General features: G+C 37.5%; 1 protein-coding gene across 1 annotated transcript; it reads right to left on the minus strand.

Annotated features, from left to right (window-relative positions):
- Positions 1–7647: 7647 nt before the first annotated feature.
- ptgs2b (prostaglandin-endoperoxide synthase 2b) lies at positions 7648–11711 on the minus strand. Its single transcript, XM_073817168.1, has 10 exons — positions 11606–11711; positions 11381–11497; positions 11146–11289; positions 10851–10994; positions 9921–10102; positions 9760–9843; positions 9338–9584; positions 8958–9244; positions 8707–8854; positions 7648–8552 (listed from the first exon to the last, which is right to left on the minus strand). The coding sequence occupies exons 1-10, from the start codon at positions 11661–11663 to the stop codon at positions 8143–8145; spliced, it is 1821 nt and encodes a 606-aa protein (XP_073673269.1). The 5' UTR covers positions 11664–11711; the 3' UTR covers positions 7648–8142.
- Positions 11712–12346: the final 635 nt, after the last annotated feature.

The raw sequence follows: 12346 nt of genomic DNA on the forward strand, positions 1-12346 counted from the left end.
GTCTCTTCTGCTCAGCAAGCCTGCATTTATTTGAAAATTTTGAAATATTTTTTTACTATATAAAACAAGTGTTTTCTATCTGAATATATTTTAAAATGTAATTTATTCCTGTGATCAAAACTAGATTTTCAGCATCTACAGTCTTCAGTGTCACATGATCCTTCAGAAATCATTTTAATATACTGATTTGCTGTTCAAGAATCATTCGTTATCGTTATTATTCTCAATATTTGAAACAGATGAGTATATTTTTTAGAATTCTTTGATGAATAGAAAGCATTTATCTATTAACATTTATCTGAAATAAAAAACTTTTGTAACATTATTAGAATGATTTCTGAAGGATCATGTGACTGGAATAATGCTTAAAATTCGTCTTTGAAATCAGAGGAATAAATTACATATCGGACCAAATAAATGTAGGCTTGGTGAGAAGAGACTAATTTTAAAAAACATTACAAATCTTACTGTTCAAAAACTTTTGACTGGTAATGTATATGGCTGAAATGTCAATGAAGCAGAGTAAACTAAACTTTGTATTATCGGATCAAGCACAATTTTGGCAAAGCCTCTGGTTTATTGTGTTCTTATTTTCATTATCTTCTGTTGAAAGGACCACACAGACAACAAGTCTGGAATTTTGTTTCTGGGAGATAATAAATTCTAAGGAAGTTCAGGGTGAAACAGCTTTCGATCGTAGTATCTTGAACAAGGTCTTCAGTGTCTGTATTTTCTAAAAATATAGAATTACATGTTTCTAAGGTTAAAGGAATGACATCTTTTATTTTTTTAGGACAATTATTGAATGCCAACTTCCTGATGTACACAACTTTCATTTCTTTTTTATTCTTTTTTTTAGCTGCGCTAAGTAGTTTAAAGGAAACTGGAAATTGCCGGATTCTGACTTGCAAAGTAGGGTGATTAAGCAAAAACTCTTGCTCAAAAAAAAGCTTGCTTCTGGAAGCTTATAAAGTCACAATTCTTACTTTTTTCATTACATTTAGCAATTGTGAGTTAAACTCAGAATTGCAAGGAAGAAATTCGCAAGGTCAAAATTTGCAAGACATAAACTCCAAACTTTCTTTCTTTTTTACCCCAGAATGGAAATAAGCTTTCATAAAATACAAACATCTGGACATCAAAGGTATTATTAAGACATTATTCATCTTTCTGTGAAACAAGACTGAATGCATGAGTCTGTGTGGCTCATGTTTCCTGAATAACTGGGAATTTTTCCTTCTTCCTTCAAAGAAAGCAGCATCATTTACAATTTGGGAGATATGCATATGCAGACACAGTAACACTCTCTTATTAACACAGGCCTACAGGGAAGTTCCTACCCTGGATCTTTCTTCACTGTCCTTCTCATTTATAAACAGAGATATTACAAATTCAAAACAACAAAAGACAAGCCGTGTCATCTGGCCCAAAGAGGTACATGAGGCCGGTGGCACATTCTACTGAAGATGTTCTACATTTATCTCTCCTTTTATGGTCTGAGAATGTTTACAACATTAAACGGAGAGCTGCAGACAGCGTGGCACAGTGTAGTTTCAGTATGGATGAGTTAACGCTCAGTCATCTTGCTCCGGGACCCAACCGAAAACATTTTTTTAAGCATTACCTCACATGTGTTGAATGCTGCCATGAAACACATAAAGGTAAGTGGTGACAGATTTATAGTTTTCGCCAAATATGTTCACCTACATTCAAATTCCCCTTGGCTACAGTGTGTGCACACTGAAATTGTACTAATAAGAGAGTAATTTCTGTCACAATGTACATTTTTAAAAGTTCAAACTAAAGTTTTAGAATCATTCTGATATACGCTGACTGCTGATAAGGTGACAAACTTCTGTTTTTCCCACGGTCACCCGCGAGCGTCAGTTCAAACGGTGCGTGTCGACTGGCGTGGAGCGGTTAGAAAGAGAGAGAGCATTTGCAAATATCATGATCACCACGCGATTACAGTTAGAATGATACAAGCTTTGTTTCCGAATAACAGATGTAAAGATATCCACCCTATTTTTAAAACACGGAAGTAAGCCTATGCTTGAGACTTCCGGTTTATTCGCCGCTATAGGGAAATAACGAGAAGAATAACAATGTTCATAATGAAGATAATGAAAATAATAGGGATGCACCGAAATGAAAATTCTTGGCCGAAACCGAAAACCGAAAAAGAGGAAACCAAGGCCGAAAACCGAGACACCGAAAGAATTATGCCAATTATTAGTACCATTGCATTTATGGCTATGACTGTGTACTAATTTTACTAAAATCAAGACATTGCAATTGCATAAATTAATATTAAAGTTTCAAAGAATAAATCAGTTATATTAATTTAAACAATTATCAATCAAGTATTATATTACTAAAATAACATATACATATATTTTACTGCCTTTGTTTAAATTGTTTAAATTTTTATAACACATTATCTTGTGGATCCCATCAGTTCACATTTACAACTCTACGTCTTTCTCTTCCAGCAGGAGGCGCTGTCAGAATGGTAAACAAAGCAGCGCAGCAAATGACTTTGAAACGTGCAGTGCTCATATTCATTCAGTGGATAGCCTTTTGAAGTTTCATCAAATTAAGAGCTTTATTTAAGTCTTTCAAAAAACAACCCTTACACTAGTAGGGGACTAAATTAATATCAGCATATGAAGTATAATCGTCTCTCATTGTCTCTGAGAGAATGCATGTCAGATGCTGAAAGCACTGTCAGTTTTTACTTTCACTTTAACATATTGCGCAGTTTTCACGTTGTTTGTGTGATATCCATTGGCTCACCTCCACGGTTTAAAACATAAATATTTATAAAAATACAGTATATAGAAAAGACATATCTTTAAAATATTGTGACGTAACACCAATGTAAAGCCAATGTTTTTCACTCACTGAAAGCTACATCTGTCTGCGCAATGCGCAGATCTCTGCTCTCATCACTGGCTGCACGCACGACTGCAAACACACCCCCTCTTGAAATTTCGGCATTACAAGTTTTGCAAATCGCTATCCGTGGGTCTTTCTCAGATATACTGAAATACGTCCACACGCAGAAGTGTTGCTTCAGACAAGCACGTGCAGGCTGCGGTTTCTGTTTGCGTCAACTTACTGTTTCGGCCGTGTTGTTTCGGTGATAAAAGTCTTTCGTACGGTGGCCGAGAGAGGCCAACGCGCTGCAAACTTAAGAAAACACATGCAAAAAGAAAAAACGACAACAAATTAAGAAAACATCTTCATCAGTTTGACAACACAGGCGCTGCAAATCCTCGCAACGCAAACACAAATACGGAAACGCGCTGCAAATTCTCACAACACAACCAAACTCAGAAACGCGCTGCGAACACACGAACGCGCTGCATATAGCTCGGTCCACAACGGAAATGTTTCAGGGGGACCTCAAAAAGTGACGAACTCATCTGGGACCTGATTATTTATATCACTATATTACCTGATTATTTATATCACTATCAGGTTTTAAAGGTTGTATCAGCGATTTCTAGCCTAAAACATAAAGTGTCAAATTCAGCTGACCTTTATTCACGATCCGCTCGCTGCCTGCCCCATAAATTGTCTGTGAAAAAACCGCGTCTCTCTGGTCAGCCTAGGGTCCGAGATATGCCAAAAAAACAATCGGCGCTATCAACTATTCCACAGATAAACAAACCGTGTTCCAACCAATCAGCGTCAGGGGGTTCGTGTTGTGGACTTTCCTACTGGGCAGGGATGTGAGGGAGGCGGAGCGAAAGTCCAAAACACCACACCCCTGACGCTGATTGGTTGGAACAATGTTTGTTTATCTGTGGAAAGGTTGGTAGTGCCGATTGTTTTTTTGGCATATCTTGGACCCTAGGCTGACCAGAGAGACGCGGTTTTTTCACAGACAATTTATGGGGCAGGCAGCGAGCGGATCGTGAAGAAAGGTCAGCTGAATTTTACACTTTATGTTTCAGGCTAGAAATCGCTGATACAACCTTTAAGTGATACTATACTATCACTAAAAGGTGATAGTTCACCGATAACACCTCTGCTCTGACCAACAGCCACTGAACAAATAATCAGGTCCCAGATGGGTTCGTCACTTTTTGAGGTCCCCCTGAAACATTTCCGTTGTGGACCGAGCTATATGCAGCACGTTTGTGTGTTTGCAGAGCGTTCCTGTGTTCGCGTTGCGAGGATTTGCAGCGCCTGTGTTGTCAAACTGATGAAGATGTTTTCTTAATTTGTTGTCGTTTTTTCTGTTTGCATGTGTTTTCTTAAGTTTGCAGCGCGTTGGCCTCTCTCGGCCACCGTACTTTCGGCCGAAAACCGAAAATGCACTTTTGGGCCATTTTCGGCCGAAAATTTTCGGTGGCCGAATATTTGGTGCATGCCTAGAAAATAATATGGTAAGACACACCAATTTACAGCAAAACTAGCTTTTTGTACAGGTAAAAATAGCTGGATGTGGATGAGACCAGAGACCCATTAAATTTACCCGGATAGATATTCGGATGTAAACAACAGCATGGATTGCACGGTTAATGTACTACTGAATACGTGGTTCTGCTAATTTATGCTGTCTTAACCACGGAAAAATGTGTGGAAGCAGCTAAATCATATAGAGAAGTAAGCAGGGAAGAGTGTAATATTTTGACAAACGAAGGTGATAAAGATAAGTGCAAGCAGTATTAATTAAGATATTAGCCTAATATTTCACCTTCCTGACTGGAACTAATAAGAAGAAACACTAATGTTGTCAAGATTCTTGCCCTGGAAATGCTGTTTTAGTTTGGCCAATTACAAACGCCTTTTATTCCTCAGACAATTTTTGCACTCTTCTCCTTGATTTGTTATAACTTTTTTGGCAGTCTTTAGTAACATTACTCCAAATGTTTTTCCAAGTCCGACTGATTGGTATAGCCCAAAACATGACAAACCGACCATTTTTAGCAGCAATATTCAGCAAAATATGCTGTTTCGTTTGGTTCAGTGTTATGTTCACTGCCGCCAAAATATATATATTAACTCCAACACAATCTGGCTATTTTTAAATACTCAAGACCTCACTACCTGAACCTCACATTGATTCGCTGTGGCTCATGTTTTTCGCTTGCTACTTGCAAAAAGTTAAAGATTTTCCAACCTTTTTGAGCTCTCGGCCACTCTCTTTCTGGTCCGCGGTCAATCGCACAACTCAACCTGCAAGCGAATTGCTTTACGGCAGTAATAAATGCACGTACACAGCTATCTACTGTAATTACCAGTTAATTCCACTCGCTAAACTGTAGGGGGCTCCAAAGTTACAAAAATACACAAAACTACTAAAGGGACAGTTCACCCAAAAATGGAAATTCTGTCATTAATTACTCACCCTCATGTTGTTGCAAACCTTCATCCTTCATCAGTGGAAAACAAATGAGAAATTTTATTATATGAAATCAGAAAGCTTTCTGCTTAAACAGCAACACAACTAACATGTTCAACTACCAAGGCCTAGTACATCGTTAAAAAAGTCCAGTAGTTGAACCTTAATTTTATAAAGCTACGTAAATACTTTTTGTGCTCGAAGAAAAAAACATCTTTTTTCAACTATTTATTTTCTTGCAGTCTTCGTCACACATTTACGACAGTACTCTTTTTTTCAGTTGAGAGCTCATAACCTGTGTGATTTTTGAAGTAGAAAATTATTAGAGTATGTTATAAAATGTTATAAAGACTATTGGAAAAGTAATATAAAATAATATTTTAGTCTTACTACAAAATTTTGCATTTAATTCAATGCTTGTAGATTTCCTAATTAATCACAAAACCGTAACTCAATTTCTGAGTAAAAATTGTTTCTACACCAACATTTTTTCAGTGTGAGATTCAGTTTCATGTTCAAATGACTGTTAAACTGTGCTGTTTCCTCTAAATCTAGTTCTCTCTGCCAAGTTCTCACACTGGGAAGTGACCAGGGATCCAGTCCAACTGCCCCTCATTTTCATCACTTGTCAGATGGCACGTATCTCCTCAAGGCTCACAGCCACACAGGCTTCCCGGCGGCACGTCCCCTGGCCGGACAAACAAAAAAAAGCCTGCGTATGCTATCAATCGCTGAAGAGACTGAGGCAATGGAAACATGCACTCCGCAATCTCCCCTTCTGGCCCATGGCGCCAATTTCATGCCAATTTATCACAGAGAAAGGGAGACTGTCTTTTAGTCCACCCACAGAAGTGAGCTAGTTGGAGCTCGTACAGTAAAGCTTTGGAAAATCAGAGCCCCTGCAGGGCCATTGATGACCAGAAGCACAAATGCAATGTCCTAATCATTTGTACAATTACGGGGCCTAATCCAGCGCTTCTTGTTAAAAACGTTACTCATGGTCCTGAACTCTGCGATACGTTTCTACAGCCGTAGAAACAATGTGAAAGGGTCTGGAGAGGGAGGCACATACTAAAGCATATAGAACTTTGTCAAATATTGGTTATCTCCTTTGAACTTTTGAACGTTTGAACAGAGTGGAGTTTCTTATTGTGCCTAAATGTCATGTTTTTTTAATTTAGTACTGCCCTTCAGAGGCTACAGAAGATGGTTGCATTTTCCCATTAGACAAAATAAGTATAATTTACCATGATCTTCAATTTTTTTCTTAATGCATTTTTTTCCTTCTGAAGCATGAGTGAGCGTTTGAACCTTCTGTAATAGTTGCATATGAGCCCCTAAGTTGTCCTCAGTGTGAAAAGGTGGATCTCAAAATCATACAGTCATTGTTGGAAAGGGTTCAAATACACAAAATGCTGGAAAACCAAAGAATTTGTGGGACCTGAAAGGTTTTTCTGAAGAACAGCAGGTAGTTTAACTGTTCAGGACAAACAAGGGACTCATGAACAAATCATTAAAAAGAAACACACTCACACACACACACACACACACACACACACACACACACACACACACACACACACACACACACACACACACACACACACACACACACACACACACACACACACACACACACACAGCTGTGGATCATTCAGGTAAGAATACAGTATTAAGAATCAAGGGGATGTAAACTTTTGAACGGGGTCATTTTTATAAATTCTGCTATTATTTTCTCTTGTGGACTATATGTAAACATCTTTTATGTAAAATATCTTATTCAGGTCAGTACTAAATAAACAATAACATGCATTTTGTTTGATCCCTCTTATTTTGGTCAAATAATTTTGCAGATTCTGAAAGGGGGTGTAAACTTTTGACCTTAGCTGTACATATCAAGAACTTATTGTGAACAAACAAGCATTTGACCTGCCTGAATGAACTGACTTGCAAATTCAGACTATGTTGTAATACACTCAAGATATTTGCATTTTTCACACCTTGAACAAGTCAGCACCCTTGCGAAAAAAAATTTCTACATGTTGGTTCTGAAACATTTGCGTTTGAAGATATCACTTAAAGCCATAAAACATTCTCTGTAGAATAACAGAGAATAACCATCTGTCATCATATAGGCTTTATTTATTGCTTCGGAAATTGTTGAGTGGATATATTTTTATATTTATGCTTTATGTGCAATCTACACCACATAAAATAAGATGGAAAGTTATAAGAAATATTTTGTAAAAAGGGACATTAAGAATGCACACATAAAAAACAAGGTACAAGTATTAGGCTTGTTGTGCTTTTTTTTAATAAAAAGTCATATTTCAAGTTTCATATCAATACTTTTTACATTAAACAAACAAAAACAGTGTGTGAGATTCTGTTAGCAAGAAAACTTTTGTTTAGTAATCTTGAGATGTTTCGTTAGAGATTGAGAGAAACAAAGAAAGAACAAAAGCAGAAGGTAAACAAACAACACCATTTTAACATTGTAAACGACTAGAAACATAATTCAAGTACAATCATGACACAATATGACAGAATAAGCTATTCAGCATAATGGCAGTGCTGAAATCTGAGGTCTAATGTAAACATTTTTTACAATACATACAGTACATACATATTTAATAAATAGTTAAAAATAAAGCATTCGATTTATACAAAAACTACTCATCAAAAATACAAAAATATGAATTAGAAGAATTGTCTCAGTACAATAAATAAAATAAATAATCTATAAATAAATAAATAATAAATAGCTTTCTTACAGAATACATCTATCAGAGTTCAGACGTCCGTTCTTTCAGTAAAACGGTCGGGTTGACGTTTTGATCTGAGTGGGAAGTACTAGCATTAATGGTGGTTTGTACTGAATCTTTTACATTAGGCACGTAGAAGGACGCTATAGGGCAGGGCCCTTTGACATTATTGCAAACCAATATCTGCAGAGAGGCAGTATTGACAATCTCAAAGCCCTTTTTGCCACCAAAAGTGCTTGGTTTCCAGTACTCCGGGGAACAGATGGGATTTCCCAAAAGTCCTTTGAGGGAGTAGGGAGCACCCATTTCCACCATGGTCTCCCCAAAGATGGCGTTGGTCCTGGGCTTCTCAACCAGCAGCCCGGCATAAAGCTCCACAGCATCCACATCCCCATACAACTCCTCAAGTTCAGCAGCCATCTCCTTTTCTCCTAAAACATAAAACAAGCTCAGTCAGCTCAAAGTGCTGTCTGAAATACCACTGATTTTACAGTATCTGCAGGGTATGCTTTTAAAATACAGATGGACTTAGGTAAAGTTTATATGTGAGTGTGTGTAATAAATCTGAAATATATTAACCCTCACCTGTCATTTCCTCGAAGGATTTGTACGGCTTCATGTTGAAACGTTTCCTGTATTCATTGATTGATTGGTAGCGCATTTGCCTGCTGTCTTGAATTGACTTCATGGCCACATTTAACACAGCCGGTGCAACATTACGCCCTCCAGCCACCTGAAGTAAAAGACAAGCTTTATAATTCACTAAACCCTCACCAAGGGCGGTACCTTGCAACAGTATCTACAACAGGCCAATCCAAAACAAGTTAAAAGCTTACCCTTCCAGCTATCTGATTGGTGAAGGACTCAACCAAGCTGTTGACGCCATAGTCTGTCAGTATAGAGGTGTTGAAGAGAAACTGCCTGTAATTGTAGACTTCATCCTGGATGTGAAATTGATCAGGCATGAGGGGGTGCCAGTGGTAAAGAGTGTTGAACTCAGAAGAGATCCTGTTCTGGTACTGGAAACGCTCGTTGAAAAGAAGTTCAGGATCAAACTTGAGCTTAAAGTGGTATCCACTGAGATGTTGCACGTAATCCTCAATGACAATTTTGATTGTTTCGCCTATAAAGTCAGAATATACAAAGATTAGAACCATGAGTAAGTAAGGTACAACTAACGCATTCTGCTAAATTTCCTTTTCTATAGGACACTCACCAATAAGAATGAGCCGTGCGGTTTGAAACAGCCTCTCGTCGTTCCAATCAGGATGCTCCTGCTTTAGTATATCACACACTCGGTTGTGTTCGCGCAGCCAGATGGTAGCATACAACATGAGTCCGGGAACCAGTCCAAAGGCTTCATGACCCACGGCAAAGCGACGAGACTCGGGTACATGAGGAGGATAGTGCATGTCTACTTGAACCTCACTCACTGTTGGAGGATAAACCTCACCATCCAGAACCTGGTTAAAGCAATGAACATGAATTTAGTCATATTTTCAGACAGCCATGCTTGTTAATAAAAGATCAAGTGAAAAATGAGTAAGTAGCAAAAAAAAAATGCCTAATGGGGAGGGAGGATGAGGTGACTTAGAGTTCAGTGAACTTAGTTAATTTTGGGGTGGAGACATTCCTTACCTGATATCTCAGCTTTCCGTCCTTGAAAAGTCTCAGCTTGTGTTGGCGTTCAAGGTCCTCTCCGTATATGTGACCCAAGTTAACCTAAAAACATCAAAGTCAGTCAGATGCTGGAAAGGACTGTTAATAATTTCAAAATGTCCCATCAATGAGATACACACCCCATGATTCAGGGCTTTTGTGAAAGCTGGACCTTTCTTCATGTCGGTTTTGAAAAACTGGTGTGTAAAATGTTGGGCGAAGAAAGCGAACATAAGACTGGTGTGTTGAGGGTCCGGAATGAACTTCCTTCTGAGAAGCAGTTTCTCAGCTAGAAGCTTTATGTCTGGCAGCTCTTTCTTACCTGGTAAAACAAAACAAGAATTAGTTCGATTAATATTTACATCTCCAATTCTGAGTGTTAAACACCAACCCAAAACTGTTACAATAGACCAGGAGTTCAAGCATTTTTTTCCTAGCCTCAGTGACTTTTATGGAGATGGATCTCTTAACAATAATGATGTAAGAACATATATGTGACCCTGGACCACAAAACCAGTCATAAGGTTAAATTTGACAAAACTGAGATATATACAGCATATGAAAGCTCAATAAATAAGCTTTCTATTGATGTATAGTTTGTTAGGATATGACAATATTTGGCCGAGATACATCTATTTGAAAATCTGGAATATAAGGGTGCAAAAAAATCAAAATACTGAGAAAATCACCTTTAAAGTTGTCCAAATTTAGTTCTTAACAATGCATATTACTAATCAAAAATTACATTTTGATAGGTTTACAGTAGGAATTTTACAAAAAATCTTAATGTAACATGATCTTTACTTAATTTCCTAATGATTTTTGACAAAAGAAAAATCAAGAATTTTGACCCATACAATGTATTTTTGGCTATTGCTACAAATATACCCCAGCGACTTAAGACTGGTTTTGTGGTCCAGGGTCACATATTTATTTAAGCTTTTCTCGTCCACACGCCCAAGGCATGCAAGCAGGCGGGTCGAGTCCGCAAGCTTCCTGTCTAACTGTGATGCTAGAAATGTGAATGCTAAGAAATGTGAAAAAACAGGTCTGAGGAGCAAGAGGCTCACCTGCGACTCCCATTGGTGTTGGGCAATCGTGTGGGACAGGAGGCAGCGTGCGAGTGTAGTAGGAGAGATTAGAATAGGCTTCCCAGCTTTTGTAATCATAGTCAGCATTGAATGTAGATGGGCTATCAATTAGATGGGCACGTGCTGTTTTAGGACGAAAGGGACGTTTTTTAAGTCACAGTTTTAATTTTGAATTACATTATTACCATAAAGAAATGTCTGAAGTTAGTTTAAATTTAAAAAAAAAATTTCAAAGTGTATTCAGGAAAGAAAAGAAACTCTTAAAACAACTTACATGTCAGCACATATCTCATTATGCCGTTTCTCAAAAAAGAGACATTGTTGATAATATTCCACAAGCTTTTGAAGTGTGTGAGAATGTAATGCACAGTGTTGGGAGAAGGCTTCAGAGAAACTTTCAGCCATGTGAGAAACTCGGCTGTAAAAAACGACACCACAGTATAAGGTTAGTTGTGTATTGACAGAGAACAGGAAGCTGATTCTTTAACAGAAGTGTAGCTTTCACTTACGTGTTGTGCAGTTTTGACCGTAAAATCCAGTGCGTGTACAGTCACATTCATACGAGTCTGAGCCCAATGCCGTACAGACACCTCGATTCTGACACGGTTGAGAGCAACAGGGGTTGGCTGCATGACCAAAAATATAGATTATTTTAGAAAGCTTGATTTAGATAATTTTGACAATACTAAACTAATAAAGAGTCTTAAAAATATATGAATGATGAAATGTCTTACCTCCTTGGCAAACCATGAACCCCAGGTGCAAAAGCATAAATAATATCAAACTCTTCATTCCAGTGGCGTCTAGTAGTAGTAGATGTGTTGTGTCGTTCCTCGCCAGGTCAGATCAGAGAATGAATTAACGTTCGAGTGAGAGGTGTAGTTATATGAGAGTGGATGGAAGTGACGCAACATGACTCATCATTCGCTCGTCTCCTCGCGCAGTGCAAGAGGATAGACAATGATATAATCGTTTGTTGGTATGGCGTACCTACTGATTATCGGATTATCGGATGTCATAAACTAATATCCCGAAGGCTGTCGGGAGATATAATAATAGCCTCATAGTTTATTTATGTCTTGTCAATTTATCATATTTTTGTCACCTAATCAATAGGTAGCAAAACTATTTCTAATATACTGTGATAATAATTTAGTACACCCTCTGTTAAGTGATCATATTAGTTTATGGGTTGAACCGGTCATTTCCCCAGATAAAACTGAAAATACATAAAATAAAGTTTATTTAGATTCAATTCAAATTATCAAATTAAACTTATTTTGGTTAATGCTGTCAAATCGATTAATCGCGATTAATCGCATTTGAAATAAATGTTTGGGTTTACATAATATATGTGTGTGTGTGCTTTGTATTTATACATAGCTATATATAAATATACAAATGTAAATGTATACATTTAAGAAATATTTACATGTATGTATTCATATTTATACATTTATTTATTATATATATAT

Source organism: Garra rufa, chromosome 13 (assembly GCF_049309525.1).
Source record: "Garra rufa chromosome 13, GarRuf1.0, whole genome shotgun sequence".
NCBI classification, from domain to species: domain Eukaryota; kingdom Metazoa; phylum Chordata; class Actinopteri; order Cypriniformes; family Cyprinidae; genus Garra; species Garra rufa.